This window comes from Limulus polyphemus, unplaced genomic scaffold (assembly GCF_000517525.1).
Source record: "Limulus polyphemus unplaced genomic scaffold, Limulus_polyphemus-2.1.2 Scaffold1017, whole genome shotgun sequence".
In the NCBI taxonomy this organism is placed as follows: domain Eukaryota; kingdom Metazoa; phylum Arthropoda; class Merostomata; order Xiphosura; family Limulidae; genus Limulus; species Limulus polyphemus.
This window is the reverse complement of record NW_013666627.1, coordinates 174,316-196,836: the sequence shown is the minus strand read 5'-3', so window position 1 is coordinate 196,836 and position 22,521 is coordinate 174,316. Positions and strand designations below refer to the sequence as shown.

Sequence of the window (22,521 nt, the reverse complement as noted above, 5' to 3'; positions counted from 1 at the left end):
TTAAAAATACTTTTATGCATCAGAAAATTTTCAAATTTCAGAAAAGAAATCTTTATAGCCTCCAGATAATTATCAAGTGCTTTTTTTGAAAAAAAAACTTTATATTTTATCTGTTATTTTCACTACTGTATCTCTGTATGGGTTGAATCAATTTGACTAACCTTAACCACCATAAAAAATTAGGAAATAAATATAAATTAGGCTTTTTTCATTCTAGAATGACTACAAATTATAATACAAATGTTTAGTCTAAATAGCTTAAATCTCATATTATATATATATATAAATATTTATTATTTTCATTATATTGACCAGAAAAGGAAATGGAACTAGGTACATGTTTAAAAGGAGCAGTGGGATGACAGGCATAAAAAAAGCAAAAGAAAAGATAGGAGGTTCTTATTCTATATTCTAGTTTGTCAATACCAGTAATTTGAGTTCCTAATTCATAAGAAACTTTAGACTTTGTATTTGGACATCACAAACATGTAATTTGAACAAATGCTACATTCAACATACCATGTGACACATAAAAATCAATATTCAGGTGTGTTCTTTTAATATTTACTATTTAAGTTAAAAAATTAACTAATGTATAATGTAAAACTTTGAATACTAATCTACAATTTGATACCAAATTTACTGACATAAATTCATAAAACAGTACTTCAATAAAATTTTGAATGCAAGTCAACAAATGTAATGACATGGCCTTTGACCCGTGATGATAGGATTAATAAACATCTTCAGTAGTACTAAACTTGACCAATGGGAAAAATAATGCAAACTAAGAACAAGGTACACGGCATGTACTCCCATTTCCATCATTGATATTGAACTTTCAGCCATGTGTGGCTAACATTACAGAAGTTGCAAAGATGTGGCACACATGCACTCTTGTTACCACATCTAAGAATATAAAACTGGCATTTACAAAGTGACCTGTCTTTCCTGTGTTTTAGTGGACTAGTATTTTGTAAAATACAGTCACATTTCAGTTATAATACATTATATATGTATATACATTGTTACTATTTACAAATAAATTCTTAAACTTATTTTTCTTAAAACACAGGACAGTAAATAAGGAAGTATAGTAAACAATCATCTCTTCTAGTTACCATAGGTTGCTAAGCCTTATCAAATTTTGCATGTGGAGGATGTGAAATGAAATAATTTTTTTAGGTTTTATATATACATTTTGAAATAACCAAAAATCATAAGTTACTATATAAATACCACAGAATCCCACTATAATTTATCAAGCTTGGTAACTATGCTGTATTAGCTGTACTTGGGTCTCAAAAAAATATGAAATTTCAAGTTCACTACTGTCTTACCTTACTACTTGGAATCTAACACGAAAAGAAAGAGTTTGCATTGCAAGTATCTTTCAGAGGCTGAAAAATCCACTAGAAGGACATTCTGAGCTTTTGATTGGTTATATACATGTCACTGGGCGAAGTAGGTGTACGTAAGCAAGTATATTAAAATATTGAAGAGATGGGTGGGGCCACTTTGGTTGATTCAATAAATATACTAATATCTCAGAAAATAGAACAGGCAGGAGGTTCTTATTTTACACTGTAGCTTGTCAATATTGGTAATTTGAGTATCTAATTCATAAGAAACTACAGACTTTGTATTTGGATATCATAAACATCTAATTTGAATCAATGCTGCATTCAACATTCCACATGACACATAAAAATCAATATTCAGGATTTCCTTTTTAATATTTACTTTAAATAGACTAATGTATAATACTAAAATTTGAATTATTATCTACAATTTGATACCAAACTTATTGATATACATTCATAAAATAATAGTTCAATAAAATTTTGAATGCGAGGCAAAAACTTAATGACATGGCCTTTGACCCTTGACCAGTGTCAGTATGGGAAGACTGACTGTCCCTTTTTTTAGGTAAACAAAGTTTCACACTGAAATCATAAATTCAAAAAATAATCAAAACTTTTTATTCACAGGTTAAAATTTAAATCACCTTTCAAGATTCAAAATCTATTCAGGTCTAAAGAACTATTATTTACTCCTTTGTGTTCCAGGATCGTGTATAGATATACAAGGTGGCTGTTATGCCATTTAGATCGGCAAAACTATACCCCAATGACACCTGCAAACATATAGAAGTAACAAATAGAACAAGAAAACACCTATCAATTCCTCCAGACTCTGCAATTTGCATACATAGTGGAAACAGCAACTACCCCATTTTGACTAAAACTTTCAAAATTATCTTATCAGGATCATTCAATATTGAGCTTTTAATTAAAGAAAGTCTATTTACTATAAATGAGCTCCCAACTTTAAATAATAACACAACTTCACTAGAATTAAATTTGTTTTGAATAACTTGTATAAATACAGTAATATTGTTACAGTTGTTGAACTGTTCCTTCCTACTCCTTTTTTGTCAAATTAATTTCATCCTTCACTCTGTATTTTAATTCCTTATAACAAAATGTTGGAACTTCAGAAATTTTTGTACCTAATAATTAATTTTGCTTAACATAGCTTGCTGAAAATGAAATATGTACATTCCAAAATGTTCAAGAATTAAATGCTTGTTGTTGTTCTCCTCGTATTTACTATTCATAAGTAAACTGTGATTCTCGTGGAATAAATCTGTAGCTAGTGTTATATAAAAAATTACACTGTTCTGTGATAAATTATCTCCTTAACAACTCACATTCTTCTAAAAAAAAAAATGTTTCATAGATACATGGCCAGAACTCTAGGCAGACCTTATCAAATGACTGTTAAAACTTAATCCTTTTAAAAACTGGGAGGCCTACTTCATGCTTATATTTGAGATAAGAAGTTTTCAAGACTAGCTGTAAGCCATTATATAACAATTTTTATAGTGTTCTTAGCAAGACACCGATGAAGTTGAATTCTCAATGCTTAAGAAAAAATAAGTCCGGAATGTTGTCTAGTCAATTAGGACATAAGCTGACATTTGCTGTATTTAATAAAGGTTTGTAGTACTATCAAATAGTATTTTCCCTTCATTTGTCACCTGCAATGGATAGTTCCTTGTGATACACTTTTCTTTTTTTATGTGCCAGTCAGTGTTTATGTTTCCAGAACTTGTTCATTAAAACTGTAGATAACTTTCCACTGTACATACATTATATTATTTTCTGAGAACATTTTTATAAGAAGAAAAACTCTAGACTCTAGTGCACACTAATAAAACTGTTTATATATTCATTCAACTAAATGATAAGTACTCAATTCTTATGAATCATATTTCCCTAAAACATGTATTGTAAACTAGTGACAACTATGAAAAAGCTAACAAATAGTTCACATATCAAAATTTATAATAATAAAAGCAAAACTAAATATTTGAACATATCACCAATAGGACTCAGTAAACACTTACTGTAAAAGCTTATTATTACATAGAATTTTTTGTTTGGAAAAGTATAATAATGTAAATTTAAAGGTGTAATGTATGATTCTCAACACTATATGATTAGCTAATTCATACTTTCATTTCTCCTAAAATCTGATGAACATGCATTCCCTAACAAAGATAGAGAATGTCTTTTTGTTCTCTTCTGAAATAAATCACAAGAGTAATGAAGAATGCCACTATGTTAAAGTTTAATATACCTTAGGTAAAGCAGAGCAGTAACATAGATCAAAATACTTTAGGGAAGTACATGTAACTGTTACTGGAAAACATTAGTTCAATTCTGCTTTATAACATTTAATGTGAAAATTACAAAAATGCTTCCTATTTGTGTTTCCCATCGACCACTTTAATAAATACAACATATTGCAATGCATTGTACAAACTTTAACTTATGTAGAAACCAGATATATATATTCCATTGCATCAGAATCACCGAATATTGTAATTTGTAGCTTGCAGTTAAATACAATCTACATTTCAGATCATGCTACTCTGGCTCTTGTGTGATGTGAAGAAGAGAAAATAACATAACTATTTACAGCCATATTTATCACCATTCAAGCACTACAAAGCAGCAGTAGCCTTTATATTTTATCATGCTTTACTCAAAGTTGCTCATATAATTTACCCACCATATCTTTTAACTTAAAAAAGGTCAGTCATAACAGGTGCATTCTCACAAGCATACATATACAAACATACTGGTTGGTTGTTGGTATTTAATGACACTAAGCACTAGGGCTATCTATACCAAACAATTATATTTTGTGTATAAAATAACAGTCAATTAACTCTGGATATGGGTAAGCTAAAGTGAGTATGTTATATCTTTTTTTACAGTTATATTCAAAACTTAAATTAATTTACTATCAATGTCAATAAACTTCGCATCAAAATATAGTTAATAATCTAATATTAATACAACTTTTATTTTTCTAATTTCTAAAGGAAATATTTAAGAAATTTTAAATCTTTGCTTTTCTGTATCATGACACTTGTTTGCTCCAAACTGCACACTTTAGACAATCTTTTCACTCTTATTTGAGCTACTGACTTTTAAAGTAAATTACAAATGTGTATTATGAGTACTGCAAAGATGTAATCTAACTTTTTAGCCCTCAACTATCTTGTTTTACTTAGATATAAACAAGAATGTCCAACCCACATGCCACACCCTCCTATCATATACTGTCTTTCAAAAAATGTCAATAATTCTCAATAACAATAGGTAGGCAAAAAATGATTTATAAGTATAAGGAAAAGTTTTATTGATGATGGAAAATACTACATGTTTGGACAGAACATTGGTCTGTCTTCTTCAGATATGATCAGTACCAAGCAATATAAAATTTATATATATTGTTATAAAAACAAAAGACACAGGAGATTAAATGTCATGGAAATGGTAGAGGTGAAGTCTGGTCAAGTGTATAAATGTTGAATAGGCCTTGCCAAATATAGCTGATGTTGCTAGGGCCATTTTCATGGTTTAGGGAGAGATCATTTGCTTTGATGATTTCTAAAGTTTCTAAACAGTCTCTTTCTTTTTAGTTTTGGGTTGGTGAAGGAGAAGAAATTCATCTCAAAGTATTTTGTGACCTGTTTCATATTGATGATATGTTAAGGCAGATATCTGGAATTGACCTTGGTGTTCTTTGTGTCTTATTTCTAAAGAACATGAAGTTTGTCCTATGTATTCATTATTATTATATTAGCATAATGTGCTTCCTCACTCAAGAATTCTCAATGGCATATGCTATTAGATTATTTATAACTAAAAGAAAAAGAATATTTTAATTTAGTGAGTTACATACATTACTAGCTCATTCTCACAACAGGTTTTGAATTATTTGATATACAGATTCAAAGTTGTTACCACTGAGTTTAGCTTAACTACCTAAAGAAATTTAATGCACTCATAGCTTAGTTAGAAAGCCAGTTAAATCACAATAGTTATAGGACATTGTATACTTTATGCATGTTATTATTCTTAATAATAAATTGAATATTTTAAACAAATAACTTTAGTAAAGTACTAACAGCAACCCTAGCAAAAATTAGGGTTAATTCTTATTGATACCTTGAATCTTTGTCTGCAAAAAAGCACATGAACAACACTTAAGTACTAAATTTCATGTATATTCTATATATATTGTTATAAAAGTAACTAAAAATGTAAAAATTAGAAATTTATTAGGTTAGATAAGAAAACATAAAATATACAAAAATTTCTCAGCAAGATATGCAAGCCAGCTAAACTATGTGTTATGTAATTCAATACTTGTTTTATTATAACTGGAGCTACTTGCTTGCTGGGTGTTTATAACTGTATTATGCATCTAGTTAGATATGGTTCAAAGAGTAATAAAACAATAAAATCAAATAAAAACAGATGTAAACTGTTACAAGCCTGAAGTTGTTTAAGATAATTAAATGTAATTTTCCAATACAATCTGCAATTATTCTAGACAGAAAAATGATAGATTTATTTAATATTTTTTTTGTAGTGGTTACAAGGTTGGTAAAATGAATCAACCCCATACAGTATTAGGGTAGAGAAAATACAAAGTTTTACTGAATAAAACTTTTGATGTTCATTTAGAAGGTTCTGGAGGTTATGTAAATGAAAACTGAAAACTTGAAAAGACGAAAAACGTATTTTTAATCTTAATACAAAAATCACCTTTCACTCAGACTTGTCAGAGACAGACTATAACTTCATACATTCATAAACAAACTTTAGCAAAAATATTTGATTAAAAATCTGATTTGTTGTGTAAAAAAAAAAATGTAATGAAGATACATTTAATATACTAAAAGTTATGATATGTACAGTTTCATTTTTACATGATGGTTAAAAGGTTAGTCAAAATGAATGAGCCTGTATATGGATAGTCAAAATAAAAAAGGGTGTATAAGATAAAACATTGTTTATTTTTCTTAGAAGATAAAAGATACACAGAAAAATGCTTCCTCTTGTGAAAAGCTTCCCCAGTTGATGAAAATAAAATCATATTTCATATAGAGAAGCCAGCCCTGATCTAATATAGTAATGCCAACCTAAGAAAATTGGTATCTTAGCAGAAAAACCAAAAATGCTTTAATTTCTGCAGACACTTTCCTGTCGCGAGTGTTGATGAAATCCGCTGAATGAAATCTTACAAAATGAAGGATTTTTACTTATTTTAGATGAGTTGATGCATGGACATTTGGCAGTATATTCAGACTTAAAATTCTGATACACTCATGCACAGCAAGAATACCATATCACGATTTCATTCTTAATTGTTGTGGTTGTTGATTTTATTTTGTCATTTTTATCTTTAATTTACTTTATGAGTATTGCTTAGGTATTAGCCTAACTTGAAATTTGTTTCTTATGTAGTTTCTTTTTCTTCATGTTCCTGATTTTTGTTGTATTTTGGTGTTAAAGTTGTGTCCCAATATGCAAGAGTTCTGTATCAAGACAAAATTTCTTCTTATAATTATTGTGATTGATTTTGTTTTTATTTTCACCTTTACTTTATGGGTATCACTTAGGTGATAAACTTGTTATGATTTGTTTTTGTTTTCCGTTTTTTCAAAATCCTTCATAATGAGAATGTAGTCTCAGTATAAAGCTCTTTGCCCAATGCTTTTTCAGAAACATATTCTTAGTTGAATGGCTATCATTTGGATATTTTTCAGGGGAAAGTAATATGGCTGTCCCATTTTAAATGGTTTTCTGTTTGTCTGGTTGTTTTATGAATTTGAGTCTGGTTTGAGTGCAGATGTAGAAATATAAATGCTTATTAAAATGACTATGATCTCCATGTTGTTGTATCATTTCATCCCCATAATAATTTTACAGTTGCCATTATTTAAAGGGTATAATTGTAACAGCATAATTTGAGATTAGAAATCAGAATAACTCCACCAAAAAAACTGGCATCTGTCCATGATGAACCACTGCTTGTGAAAAGTAAAACGAGTGTTGGAGGGAGGGGGGGGGGGGTTGATTCTAAAAATCAAACAAGTCAAGTATAAACCCCCCCTCTCCAAACAGCTAGTCAAAGTAATCAAATCTATAATTCAAAGGAATCTTGAGATTCTTACAAGACTTAGAAAAAGAAACAGTCAAACCCCATAAACAGTGTAATTTTGTATAGGCAGCAATTAGATTGTTTAATGTCACAAAAATAATTAATCAAAACCAAGATTTCATGTTGCACGCAAATAATATGGTACCAAATGCCACCAATCTACCTCAGAATGATAGGAAAATGATCAATGCATCATGGTTCACTGTCCACCTTCTAAGGAAATGAAGGAGAGAAGGTAAATTAATTGGCAAATCAATGGCAATAAAAGTTCAAATTAAGGCACAAAAACATGTATATCCTCCAGTACTGAAGAGAGAGAAAGGTTGTGATATGAGAGCATGCACTCTACAAGTTACCACTCTCCCATTAATATCTCCATCACTTATGAGTGGATTGTGTCCATCTAAGTCTCCTTGGATGATAAAGAAAAGATGGAAACTTTCTCAATAAAATCATGAAGGTCTTCATGAGTGATTCTGGGTGACAGGTATAAAGAACATAGAGTGATGGTACAACTAATGCATCAACGCTACTCCTCCATGAGCATGCCCATCACACAACCTGTCCTTTCTGAGTTGAGAAAACTGATGAATTGTGATAGCATAAGCAGTTTTCAGAAATATTTCCAAGAAGAAGATACATACAGGATGGTAATTATCAACCAATATCTTAATTTCATCTAAACTTGTACAAAAATCTCGACAGTTCCTCTGGACCAGCATGGCTATTTTCACCTAAAGTGTTGATAAGATCTAGGTGGAAAGTTTTTTTATTTTATTTCTAATCATTTTTTATCTTTATCAATAGTAGTTCTATGAACTTTGATGGAAGGGGCAGGTCACTATCAGGTGACTGTGATTCCAGTGAGTGAGTATGAGAGTGAATGAAGGCCTGCACTTCAGGGACAAATGTAATGATTCTGACTGTTCACTGTTGACATTGTTAGTAATATTTAATGGAAAGCAATAGAGCTTTAACATGGTTAGAAAAAAGACTTTAGATGGAATAGAGATACCCATGCACTCCCACAGTTACAGTGAAAAACAGTGCAGCAACAAGACTTTTTCAGAAATAGGTGTCATCATCTTTGTTGTCTCGGGGTATGAAACATTATCGAGTTTTCTTCTTCTATATTTCTTTCTCCCCAACCCATTTATGGCATGACTTAAACTACTGAGAAGCTGACACAGTACCGCTCTAACTGACACATGAATTTCAACTGCAAGAGGAGTTTACTGTCCCATATTCATGATATTTTAATCAGTAGGCCTACAGATTTTAGATTCTCATTAACTCTGGAAAGTCAGCAAGCCCCTTTAAGCCCTTTTTGCATGAAAAAGGAAATATTTTAAAAAGAAATATTTCTGATATTGAAAGTAAAATCAAGGTAAAGGATTGGTAAAAGATAATAACTATGTGCCTGTTATGTTAAATTTATATTAAAGTTTTCTTCATTACCCATTCAAGCCATCTACAAGCATTATTAGTCTCAAAGTGGGTTTCTCATCATTGAATACTGTAGTTATGAATCTTGTATATTCCGATTAGCAGTCTAATATACTAACCACTAGACCATGCTCAGCCCAAAACAGTATGGAACAAAATAACATTTATTACCATGAAGCTTTTCAAGAATAAAAAAATATGCATTTGAAACTAGCTAAGATAGTTTACATGTTATGAAAAGGAGTAGAGGCTAGAGATGTTGAAAAACCACCAATATTATTTTGAAAAGTAAAAATAAGTAGAATTTAGAATGTAATATCATGTAGGTTAAATAATTCTAATTTAAGAATAAGAGACTAACTGAAATTACTACAGTACTAAATGTTACTAATGAATGAAGTATATTACTGTTCAGTTTTATTGAAAATAAACCACTACTAACAATACCAGTTTTTTTGTTTTTTATATTGTTCATTGTTTCAACTTATACTTTTATCAAGACATATTGGTATACATAAAGTTGAGCCCTAATCTTAACCTACTAAATTAAAACCATTGACAAAAAAGACAACCTGCTCAAGTATAGCAAAATGCTTGCAATGTTGGCAAAAAGAACCATTTCATAGTTATCATTTAAATTATGAAATTGCAACAAAACTGCAACTTTACACAATCAAACTATTTATCACTAATTTTAAAAAGGTACTGCTTAGTAGCATGGTCTATAGTTTTATATAAGTGGCATTATTTCTGTTAATCAAGGTTTGTAATTCTGGATTTCAAAGACATATATATTCTTTCAAAGAAAGTTGCAGGACATGACAACATCCAGATTTGAGAGGTGGGTTAAGATAAGGGAAAACATTCATTCAAATAGGTTTCCTTTCAACCTGCTGAAGAAGGAGTATTGTATGAATCAAACTCTGAAACTGTTAACATCCCAGATAGTCTCTGTCAATCATCTAAAACATCAAGATGTGTAAACCTTTTCCTATCCATTCTATTAAATAATAGAACAGATATGACACAAAGATGTAAATTACAATTGGTTACAAAAAGACAAACAAAAGAGAAAGAGAGAAAAGTAACAACCTATTTCACTGCAAAACAAAAAATGAGAAAATCATGCCATGTGAAACTGGACTTCACAGAAACATGAAAACTTATAAATGCATCTAGTTGATATAATTTTTAGAGCAATATAGAAATAAAAAACATCATCATAATACCAAAGTGCTTGTTGATAATAACATTGATCTATTTAAAGGTTGTTTACCTCTTCTTTTTTTAGAGACCTAACTTTGTCATAAACACAAAGTTAAATAAAAAAGTAGAACTGGAAATACAAAGTTTCAAGTAACCTTTCCTAATATTTGTAAAATATAAAACTTTTCATCGTCCCAAGGGATCATTTCACCTGCTGATAACAAAAAGAAATTATCTGAGCATTTCACAACTAACACAAGCAACACTGTTAATCTAATATTGCTTAATTTCTGTGAAAGATGTATATGCTAAACTCTGATTACCATAATGATAATCCATCTGTTGGTTTAAAATTTATTATTATAAATTTACCCAGAAAAATTCAAGAATAATGTTTAAGAAAAAATAAATATTCATTGATATTTTTAACAGCAAGATGAAAGAGATTTCTAGTAATCATATAAATAATGTTATTTTTTATTGATTAATCTATATTTCTTGATACACAATTAAAAGAAATAAAGGACATATAGTACTGCCTTGGTAAGTTATTTAAACAAGGTAAAAAATCAAGAATTTGAAACAGAAATAATGATCATATAATATTTTTAATATCACAGTATAAAAGTTTCATAGAGGGGAAAAAAGAATTTCTACACAAATTTTAAAACAAAGAATAATGGTCTAATAATTAGTTCTAAACATAAATAGATCAAAGAGAAAGAGAGAGAAACCTGGTGCTTATTTTTATAAACGTGATGATGTAAAAACAGAGCTAATGATTCATTGTTCTGTGATAGAACTGTAAAGTTAGTATGGAGTTTTTCATTTTGCCGAATCTTTTGTTCCTGGTTCATTACATCAGTTATGTTACTTGCATTACAAGGAATACCACACATTTAATACTCCTAACAGTGTCATCAACACCCTAGATATAAACTGAAAAACCAAAGATAACTGAGGAGTCAAAAAGAAGAGTATAAAGCATAAAATTAATATTATACAATTATAATAATTGTATTTTGAAACCAACAAAGTTCTTTGGGTTTAAACATAAAACACTAAAAATAAGGAAGTCACATAAAATATTAACTTCAATGTATTCTTAATAATCATTAAAATGAAACTATTGAATTTGTTACAAACCTTTTATTCGATTTTCATTAGCTTCTATACTTGTTTTAACATTTTCTTTTTCAGAACCAATAGTGTAAATCTTTCGTGACACTTCAGCTATTTCTTTTGAAACTTCTGAAAGAAGTGGCTAGAAGGAATAAATATTTTATTTACTTAATAAATTTTCAACAGAATAGAAAACACAATACTTCATGCCAGGTAATGAACTAAAGAAGAATATAATTTCTTCAAAAGAAAAAACATTGACTATACATGGAATGTCTGAAACCACATGAACTAAAACTTGGGACACATTTACTGTAGTCAATACTTTGTTTCCAAAAACATATTAAAGAGAATCTATTACAAGCTGAAAAAAATTCAACATAACACAGCCATAATGCTAAACTTCCTTAAACCAGCAAGTTAGTGTGCTTGCAAAATTAATTTATATGACTGTTTTATGTATAACCAGATTCAGTAAATCTGCTTTTGTGTTACTTATTTTAAAAATGTGTGGAAATGAAGATTTTTTTAACAAGAGAGAACATATAATTCAGGACAGGTAATTTTCAATTCAATTATTTCAAATTATTTACTACAAAAGGCCTTGTATAGAAAAAACATTTTTGATAATTAAAACTAAACACATTTTAAACAATTAAGAACAGATGTGAACCCCAATATATTTCATAATTTTGGATTACACATCAAGTTTCTTCATCTTTAATTTGATTTAATATATATATAGTCTGTTTTTATGCAATATGATTTATAAGCAGTTATTTATTAATCAATTAAACAGCATAAGCCAAAAAGGATAAATAATGCAAAATAATTCATGTTTCACAAATATAACTATACCACTGCCATTAAATTAAATATGCAATAGGAAAAATAAAGTAAGCTTGGTAACTTTAAGTATTAAAAAGTCATAATTTATTACACAAAAGAAGCAACATTGGGATACTTTCAGTCCACATGTAAGTACAAACCAGACATATATACTAAAAGATTACATTTTCAAAATCACTATTTTGTATTTTTATAATAAAATACAAGTAATGGCAAGGTATAATGATCAAACCAATGTGAAAAGTAACAAGGAAATTATCTGCTAATACATTGCAGTCATACTTAAATTTGCAACTTCTAAAAGAAATGTTTGGTTGGTTTCAAAAAACACATTCTTAGCACCATTGAAAACATTTTCAGAGTTATTTCTATATGGGTTCATACGGCAAAGAAAAGCAGCTAGATACACAAACTTTCAAAATTCAATGAGATTCAATCAAAAAGTGCACAAGAATCTAACACAACATACTTTGATTACCTCTTCAGCATTACATAATAACAATAAGACTCCCCAGTTATGTTAACAACAGAGAAAAATGAACAGTAAGTTTATACTTTTGTCTCTAAAAAAGTATAACACCATAAAGCAGCAAGGACACAGTGGAATTTGTATTTCATGTTCTCATAAATGAATTAAACTGCCAGATCAGAGGCCTATTGTTTTTAGGCACAGCTTTCCCTAAGTTTGAACTACTCAACAAAGGGAGAGCAGCCAGTCAGCAAGCACCCCCTGCCGCAATAGTTTGTCTGGTTTTTTGAACCAAACAAAGGAATAACTGTCATTTTTTATAACATGTCCACAGTGCTTACTACTATTCTTTCGTAATGAGAAACATTACATTATACACATGCTGACAAATGTGTTTACTATTGTAGTTGAACATATACTACTGTTATTATGATGCAAAACATCACATTATACACACTGATAAATGTGTTTACTATTACTGTTGAATATGTACTACAAGTGCACTGTTATCATAATGATAAATGTTACATTATACGCACACTGACAAACATTTTACTACTGCTGTTGCATATGTACTATTGCTTTCATAATGAATTTTTTTTATTCAATAGTATATATTCATTCTATTTATTCAATAGTATATATTACATTATATAGCTTTACTCTTTCTAACCTGGTTGACATCCAGGGAGAGATATTTTCAGCATAGGCTGTGGACATGGATAGTCCTGCTCATTCATACAACTAGGATGCTTGGGCAGTTGGTTAACTCTTGATACAACTCTATCTTGACATGCTGAAGTATCCCTAGGTTGGTCCGTCTACAACTGTCCCTACCAGCTTATTCCTCTCTAATGACTATCTCAAAGTTACCACTTCATATTAGGTCATGATGAAAAATGCCTCTGTTAAAGTGAGGATGTCCAACACACCCAAGTGAAGCCTCATGGCTTTGCCAAGAAGTCTCTTGATAACCTTGTCCCAAGGATGTCCTCTCAATCTGCTGAAATCATTACAGGATAAGTCTTACACTGCAATTAGCATAGATCATTCACATAAGCAGTCAGACTCCCAACCATGGTCCTCTTCTGAGACTCAAACTTGGCTAAATTGATTGCCTGATTCTCCAAAGGGTGAAATTGGCAGCAAACTTGGCTACAACTGTATCCCAGTCACTCTCTTGCTCCTTGTCCAAGTACTCAGTACAGTGTCCAGCATCAAAATTAGGCACTGGACTGCCTCAAACTGAGTCCAACCATTCCAGGCAGTTATCTTATCAAGTATACTAATGTACGTTTTTTGAAATTATATTCTCAAATTTAATATTACAAACATGATAAAATATTAATAAAAAGTGGTAGATTTCTTCACTGTATTTCTAATTTAGAATACTCTCCTTTTATACATTATGGTCATGAACTTACGACTTATCAATAATCAAATAATACTTTCATTTCACAGAACAAAATTTGTTAAATAAGTTATGACAGGAATATGAGAAAATTGAAAGCTCAAAAGTATATTATGTCAAATTATTTAAAGTGCTTGTTGGTTACTCTACTACTAGATGTAAAACATTTTAAGAATTCATTACCTAGCAATGTCATGTTCAAGATAATTCACTTTTTGGCAACTGGAGATATGAACATACACAGTAACTGACATAGGCATTAACCATTTCAGGGTAAATGTTCTAAAGAGAATCAACTGATTCAACGGTGTTACAATGTTAATTGCTATATTCAATAGTATTTGGGTAGAGTCAATTGAAGAAATTTAAGTGAAAAATAACTGCCAGTAAGAGCACATATTTTAGATTTTCCAATTAAAATAATTTCATGAATATCTCTTTTGAACACAGAACTTATTATAGTTGAACAACATCTGCAATATATTTCTAATGACATTTTACACTGGTTTTTACCAAAGTTTATTATTATAAAAACTGATATTTCACAACAGTGAACACAATACAGAAACTTATAGAACTGTTGAAAAAAAATTGGTTTGTTTTAAGTTTATAAGCAAACACAACCATTATACACCAGAAATGTTAGACAAGTGATTCACTGATCAAGGTACATATTGGTTCATATCAACAATTATATTTATGCACACATGTAGGACCTGTTGTCAGTAAATTATTATACAACTGACTACATTACTATTGTATGTGACTTTAATGTCTATCTAAACCTCTGAAACAGTGAAGATCAGAAAATGTGTTGGAACAACTAATCATTATGTACTATTTTACAAAGTAATTCATAAATTAGACCCCAATCTCTATATATATTATGTCAGGCTGAAAAGATAACATTTTGTTAAATCAAAAATGTATTTCCAAAAATACTTACCTCCTATTACTCAACTGCTAGGGTTTCCTTGCTTTGCCCATCTAAGCATTGGTCTGAATTTTTTCTCACTTGCCCCAGTCTTTTATTCCCCCACTTACTTGAAGATATCTGGTACGTGACATTTTCCACCTACACCCTCTATCCTGGTACTGTATATAAGCAACTCATTCAGATAATATTACCACTTTTCCGAGAATGATCCATTTTGCATTCTCTAACATTGGCTCTTAGTGGGGAGGAAGGGAGGGAAAGTGTGATAGTAGGTAAGTATTATTCAAAATATATTTTCAATTAAAGAAAATGTTAACTTCCAAAACATACTAACCTCCATTCATGCTATAGCTAGATTACCACATTGAGAAGGTGGAGGGGCCAGTGAGGGCATTATCCATGCAAAAAGTGTCTGCATAGATCATGGGCATGCCAATAGAAGATTAGCACCCTAGTGTGGATACTGCACTACATCCAGAACAGCTATGCTCTTCCCCTAGAACATAATTCATGAACTGCAGGTGGAATTTTACATGATCTGTCATCACCATTGGCCAGGCCTCAACCAAATAGCCAAGGTTCCACTGCTCAGGGTTGGTACTATAGAGCCAAGGTCTCCTATATCCCACATTAGTGGCAAGGGCAGTTGGACCACAACATATATATACTTGTGAGTGGATCCCAATCTGTAGCCATAGAGTAATAGAAGGTAAGAAACACCGAAATGGACAAACCTTCTCCTAAGCCTGAAGAACTCTGAAAGGCAACACCCCAAACTCGGGATGATGGGATCCTGTATGCCATACTCAACCTGAAAAAACAGAACTCATCCGGTCTTGAATTATGAAAAACACCATCACTCCCCAACTAAGTGGGCAAGGTAAATTCATCTTGTCTCTACACGAGGAGGTGGAACAAATTGTGCTTAATCAAGGACCCAGGATGGCACCACTCTGCTTTCATAATTATGAAGAGACAATGGACCTTCTTCCATGAACAATGTACTAAACTGAAATTGATCAAAAAGAAGGGCTATGCTCAACCCAACCAGATAGATGAGCTTCAAATCTGAACCAGTATTACGAGTAGTCTCCCACGTAGGCTGGTGCTTCTCCTACCGACATCTAGGAGAAAAAACATCCACGGCCCCCAACTTTGCCCTCTTCTCCAAAAGTGGAGGTATTCACTCAAACAATCTAAAGGAATTACCTTTATCCACCACCCCAGTGACTGGAAACTGGGTGTGGTAAGAGTAGAATGTGGGGGGGGGGGGGTAATGCGTATTGGGAAGCCCTAAGGAACAGTGCTTTGGAAACAGTGCAATATGTAAACCAAGTTCCATAAATTATTAAAAGGAAATCAACAGCAAGAATGAGTAAGATCCCTTTGTGCTTTAGTCATCATAGTCCGTGAGTGGTGGTCCAGCATAGTACAGAAATACCACCCAGTCAGCCTCTAAGTGGTCTTATGGAATACCTCATTTCTACAGAGCCTGTTCCAACCTATATCAAGTATATTGAATTAGTGGTTGCTAGTGTGGAATTGGTTTGATAAAAGCACACCTGCCTGGGCAACACTCACCACAGAGTGATATCCTGTGAAAAAAAGGTAAGGGACCCTGGAAGGTAAAGAAAAAAATATGAGTGGCAACGAAAATACTTACCTCTCTATATAATCTAGTGGATGTGGTCAATATAGTCAAAAACCCTCAGAGGAAGATACTGCCAGATCATGCAAATAATCAGGCAATCACCATCCTGCACAATTTCCTCCGGTGAGCAATTAAACCATACTGCTAAGAACATAGAAATGTGACAAATCTGATGAGACATGACTCACAAAAGTATCTTCACCTTCAAAGAGAGCCAAGAATAAGCAATATGGATCAATTTTGTATCCACCTCATCAGTGTAACTGAGGATAAATCCTGGGAAACTGAAGATCCCGATGAATAAAAAGTCATAAGTGTGGGTAACATAATACTTCAAGACCCTCACAGACCTTAACAAATGATCGAGATCTGATCAGTCATGGAAGTGAGAAATAGTGATCAGATGAATCAATGAAAAGGATTTATCCCCTTCCCTGGCTGCCAGTGTCTTAGGGAAGAAGAACTGGTCTGAAGACATAGGAAAAATTATAAAGCATTCGGTGCACAATCAGCACAAACCATTCCTACCGGCGATGTCTATAGGTCAGCAGCAATGAAAATGAAACCCTCAGGGAAAAGCGATACATGGTACATGAGGCTAAGTTCTAAACAGACGTTGAGAATGGGCTTGTAATGCTACCTTTATATACCAGTTAGGTAAATGAAACAGTTGTTTGGGACTAAGCATCCAAAACGACTTGAGGAAGTTGGAGAGAGATAAAAAAAATTTCATCTCGAGTATCAAAAGGTGTCGATAAGGCCACCTTATATAGGATGATTGTGGAAGATGCAAAACCCTTGTCAAAGAGACATGTCAAAAAACAAGTTATGGTGGGCATTTCTAATCAAAGTGGGTTCAACCTCTACTCAATACACCATTGCCAATACTTGTGCCATTTTCACAGATAAATGTCAATCGTGGGACTAAGCAAAGACTGAGACAGAAACATGACCACCTTAGAAATTAGACCCTGATGCTATGTGCAGGCCCTTGTAACCTCCATGCCTGAAGCTTGAGCTTCTTGATAGCTGGGTGTGTAATGTCAGATCATGGTTGCCTCAACAGAGATGGTCAAATAGGAAGTAGAAGAGGTGGACGCTCCTGAAGTTTACTGCAAAAACCAGAATTTAGGTACCAATCTGGTGCTGTCATACAAGTTGGTGGGAAGGCCTAGAGTTGTAACATTGTCACATCCTAATGGAATGCACCTATTGCCAAAGCACGAGGGTGAGGTACCAGAGACCAAATAGTCAATAGTTGGGTATTCCAATGAATGGCTAACACACCAATCATCAGTGTTTCAAAATGAGAGCCAATCAAACAGAAAACCTTGCAATGTAGCATCCATTCTGTCAGGAGAATCTGTTTGGGTCAAGACAATTGATCTGCCACCAAAGTCATCACCAGTGGAACATGACAAGCTAGTAGGTGATATGATAGGAGTGGTCCTTAGAAAGAAGATCCAAGGTTCGAAACCAAAGAGCATTGGACCGAGTGCACCCTTGACGGGAAATGTAAGATACCACCGTAGAATTGTTGAAGAGGAGCTTGACGATTTTCCTCTTAATAAGTACAGCCCATGAGACTTTGCCCTTTGAACAGCAAGAAGGTCTAAAACATTGTGTAGGGAAGCGTCCTTATCTGTGCATAGACCCCTGGAATTCCTGACCATTGAGATATGCACCCTATCCCTGAAATGAAGCATCCATGAAGAGATGGATCTCTGAACAAGGTGTGGCAGAGGAACCCATATCTTAGTATTGTTCAATTTAATCACCCCTTGAGATCAACGAGAATGATCCTGTGGGGAATCCAGTGAGTCACTGTTCATGATCCATTGGTTGCATCAAGACCTTTAAAGGGATCACTTGTGCACTCGTCCCAAAGGAATGAGTGATTTGAGTGGTGCCCACATTTCCAAAAGAGAAAGAACCATCCATGCAGTGGGAGAAGGAGAGGTCAGTAAGAGTTAGACTTCCTGTTCCATAGCTTGAAGCTAGATGCGAATCATCTGAGCCCCACTGAGATACGTGATGAAATAAATACCCAGATTAATGATATATTGTGTTGAAGTGAGAACAGTTATCTCATCTCTGATAATGAAGCCTGCCTTGGTTATTTCTGAAAGTAGAATCCAGGTGTTATGTTCTGCCAATTGACAAGATAGTGCTAGCAGTAATCTGTCATCATGGAATGGTGTGTGTGTGCACACACACACACTTAAAGAGTGGAAGAGACGATAAAAGGCTCATAAGATCCAGCAGAACACATATGGTGCCAATGCTAGTCTGAAGATCAGAGCCCTGAACTGCAGCACCTGACTCGTGTGCACAAAACACAGACAGTGGCGGGACGCCACCAGTATCGAAATGTGCAGATAAAAATCATCAACATCGAACTTGGACATCCACAATACTAGAAAACAAAATACCAACTCAGAGTGAGTAATGATTCACTTATGAACCTTGGGAGAATCTAGGAATTGATACAGGTGAAAAAGATCAATGACTGGACACCAATCTCCTGTCTTCTTGGGCACAACAAACAGATTGGAATAAAACCCTGGAAGAACTGGCACAACTCTCTAAACTGCCCCCAGACCAACAAAACTCTGATAGCCCTAGAACAAAGTTCCAAAATCCAACTATTTGCATGAGGCAGAAACACCACAGGTTGGGTGGATACTGGTGGTGAAGATTTATCAAACATTCAGAAATTCTCAAGCCAAGCCCCTACAAACCCCAAAACATACAATAGTCACCACCAACTCTGGCAGCGTTCTAACCAAGTGGAGCAACCTTTGGATGTGGATAGAATCTATTCTGGGTACCAATGGACAGAAGGGCTGATGTCCGGGGTCAGGACCCTCAAAAAGGGGTGGAACTATGACCCCCTGTAAAATTCGAGGAAAGTCAAGACACCACCAACAACAGGGATGAATGTAGAAGCTGACAACTGAACCAACATGTATGCTACCAATGGTCCCAATTAGTCATCAATGGATGTGATGATCCTGAAAGTTTTCCAACAAAGTTTGGAGGGATAATAAATAACTGAGCACCACATATAGGTTGAGACAAATCCTAGAATATTGTGATCTATACAGGTTAACTACAGACTCTACTCTGGAATCCCAAACTTCAAGAAGCAGATGTATTCGAAATATGTTTCCACGTGGCGGTGGTAGACTAAATTATGTAGTTTCAATAACCATGGCAGACAAGGCATAGCTGTCCCTCCATGTAACTGAGCAGTAAACCTCCCTGCATGAGCCACAATATCAGTAGATGGAGGGAGAACTAAGTATTTGCTCTCAGACCTTCAAGGAAGGTGCAGGCATATAAGCAACTGGGGAAAGACCCAAAATATAACACACTTGATGGACCAACTGAAGAATAGAAGCCTGTGGGCAGCTGATCCCAAAGTGGTCTCCTGAGAAGCCAACAGAATAAAGGAAGGCACAGAAAAAGTGAATCTAAATTCTCTCCAGAATGATCAGAATAACCTTCAATTGCAGCCTTGGAGCCCCCTCGAAGAACACCACCAAACCAAATATATACCTCCATCTCAATATGAATAAGGTCAATGTCACACTCAACTGAGAATGCTCCCCCCCCCCCGATTATTGAGCAATGTTAGTTATCAGAGGTGGAATAGGAGAGACCCAGTTTGCCTCCATGCTGGAAGTAATAATCCAGGAATTCATGTTGTATATCAGCTTATCAAACAGTTTTTTTTCATTGTATCTCCAACCCTTAGTGAACGATTTGTCAAGAAAAAGTGTGATAGAGTGCCATGTGACAGATATTGCCAAGTGCAATTAAATGGGGAATAAAAGACTGGAGCAGGCAAGAAAAAATTCAGACCAATGCTTAGATGGGCAAAAGAAGAAAACCCTGGCAGTCAAGTAATAGCTGTAATGTGAATGAAGGTAAGTATGTTTTGGAAATTAACATTTTCTTAAATTGAAAATGTATTTCAAATAATACTTACCTACTCTCACACTCTCCCGCCCTTCCTCCCCACTAAGAGCTGGTGTTAGAGAATGCAAAATGGATCAGTCTCTAAAAAGCGATAATATTATCTGAATGAAGTGCTTATATACAGTACCAGCATAGAGGGTTCACAGATGTAGGTGGAGAGCGTCATGTAACAGGTATCGCCAAAGGCAATTAAGTGGGGAATAAAAGACTAGAGACCAATGCTTAGATGGGCAAAGGAAGGAAACCATGGCAGTTGAGTAATAGTTACAGTGTGAGGGGAGGTAAGTATGTTTTGGAAACACTTTTACAAACCCACATATAAATATCTCAGGTTTTCAGCAATAGATAGCAACTTTATACACAGTATAAACAAATAAACCAAAAGGTATTTATAATGGCCAACAAATTTATTTGAATCTCATATCTATATCTATCTAATTCATTTACGTATTAAACAAAAGGGGTTCAAGTTATAATAATACAATTCAAAGGTGAATTCTTTATTTAATTCATCCCAACTATACAGCTTTACATAAACTTAGCAAACATTAATTAAATGTGAATAAATTGCATTTTAACTCTATCGCCATAAGTATCATTTACTGCACATGACACAAGGTTTTAATGTCTTTCATTCAAAATTTTATTAAACTAGTTTTAGTTTATGTTATACCAATTAGAAGAGCATAAAATCTTAGCTAATAATCCATATTTTAATAGTATACAAGTTTTAAGTTCTTAATTCTACAAAGCAGTATAAAAAAAAATCCTTAATTTCCCATAGTGTGACACATTTTCTCTTAGCTTGTCATCTTACCTACTTTATCCACCACCCCTCAAAAACTACAAAATTAAATGTAAATTACTCTCCATAAAATCGTCATTGCTCTAACAAACCATGTTTTTTATAGTCTTCAATTTTCTTTGGTTACAGAGCTATCGAATAGAAAAATCAAACCCCTCCTGCCACATCCTCTCTTTTAAGATTTTTTAATAGTTTTCTCTTATGTTTAATTACCTATAGCCACTAGAAAGTTAAGGTTTTCATCTATCAAATCACATATTGTATAACATTAGATTCGGAATGGTTAAATGTCAATTTCACTCAGAGTACCAACATCGTTTCAGTGAGAAAGTTAATGACTAGCTTGGATGAATTTGTAACGACTTTTGTTGCACAGTTTGAAAGCTAGAAAAATGTTGAGAGATAATGGAATTTTTATCTACTTTTTGCATGTTATTAGTCTATATTCTTTGGTGCTTTAGTTAATCAAATAAAAATTATTAAGTGCATTACTATCATTAGCATATAATAATTAGGGTTAACTCTCTTTGACAACCGACGGCAAGATAAAAGATGATTAGTTAAGCATTTTATTTCTCATTTTTCATGTTTATTTTTTATGTATGATTATAAAATAAATAAAATGTAAAAATAGGGATCCTTTTAGGCTAGTTAATATTAGATTAGGTAAAATAAATAATAATAATATTATAATAAAAATGTTTCATAAGGTACACAAGCAAGCAGCTCATAGTAACTTGTGGGCAATGTAATTCTCTACTGTAATGTGAGCTACATGTTCCTCAAATTATTTACAACTTATAATGGTGCAGATAGCAGTTAGACACAGTTCAAAAGGCAGTAAAACAATAAAATTTAATTGCAAATAGATACATACTGTTATGACCTTAGCCCTACTTAGGATAAACAAATGTAGTTTCATGTTATAATTTGAAGTCATTCTAGAAAGAAAAAAAAAGGGTAATTTAGGTTTATTTAAATTTTTTTCCTTGGTGGTTAAGAGGATGGTCGAATTGACCGATTCTGTTTTGAGATAGAGTAGTGAAAATAACAGATAAACTATAAAGTTTTACTGAAAAAACGTTTGAAATGCATTTAGAAGGTTTTAGGG

General features: G+C 32.9%; 1 protein-coding gene across 6 annotated transcripts in view; it reads right to left on the bottom strand.

Moving 5' to 3' along the window:
* Positions 1-22,521, bottom strand: part of LOC106461715 (structural maintenance of chromosomes protein 5-like) — a 326,380-nt gene that overhangs the window by 146,948 nt on the left and 156,911 nt on the right. For all 6 annotated transcript variants that reach the window (XM_022388747.1, XM_022388745.1, XM_022388743.1 and 3 more), the window contains one exon: positions 11,329-11,446. In XM_022388747.1, coding sequence (XP_022244455.1) covers positions 11,329-11,446 — 118 coding nt within the window. The remainder of the gene's footprint in view (positions 1-11,328; positions 11,447-22,521) is intronic.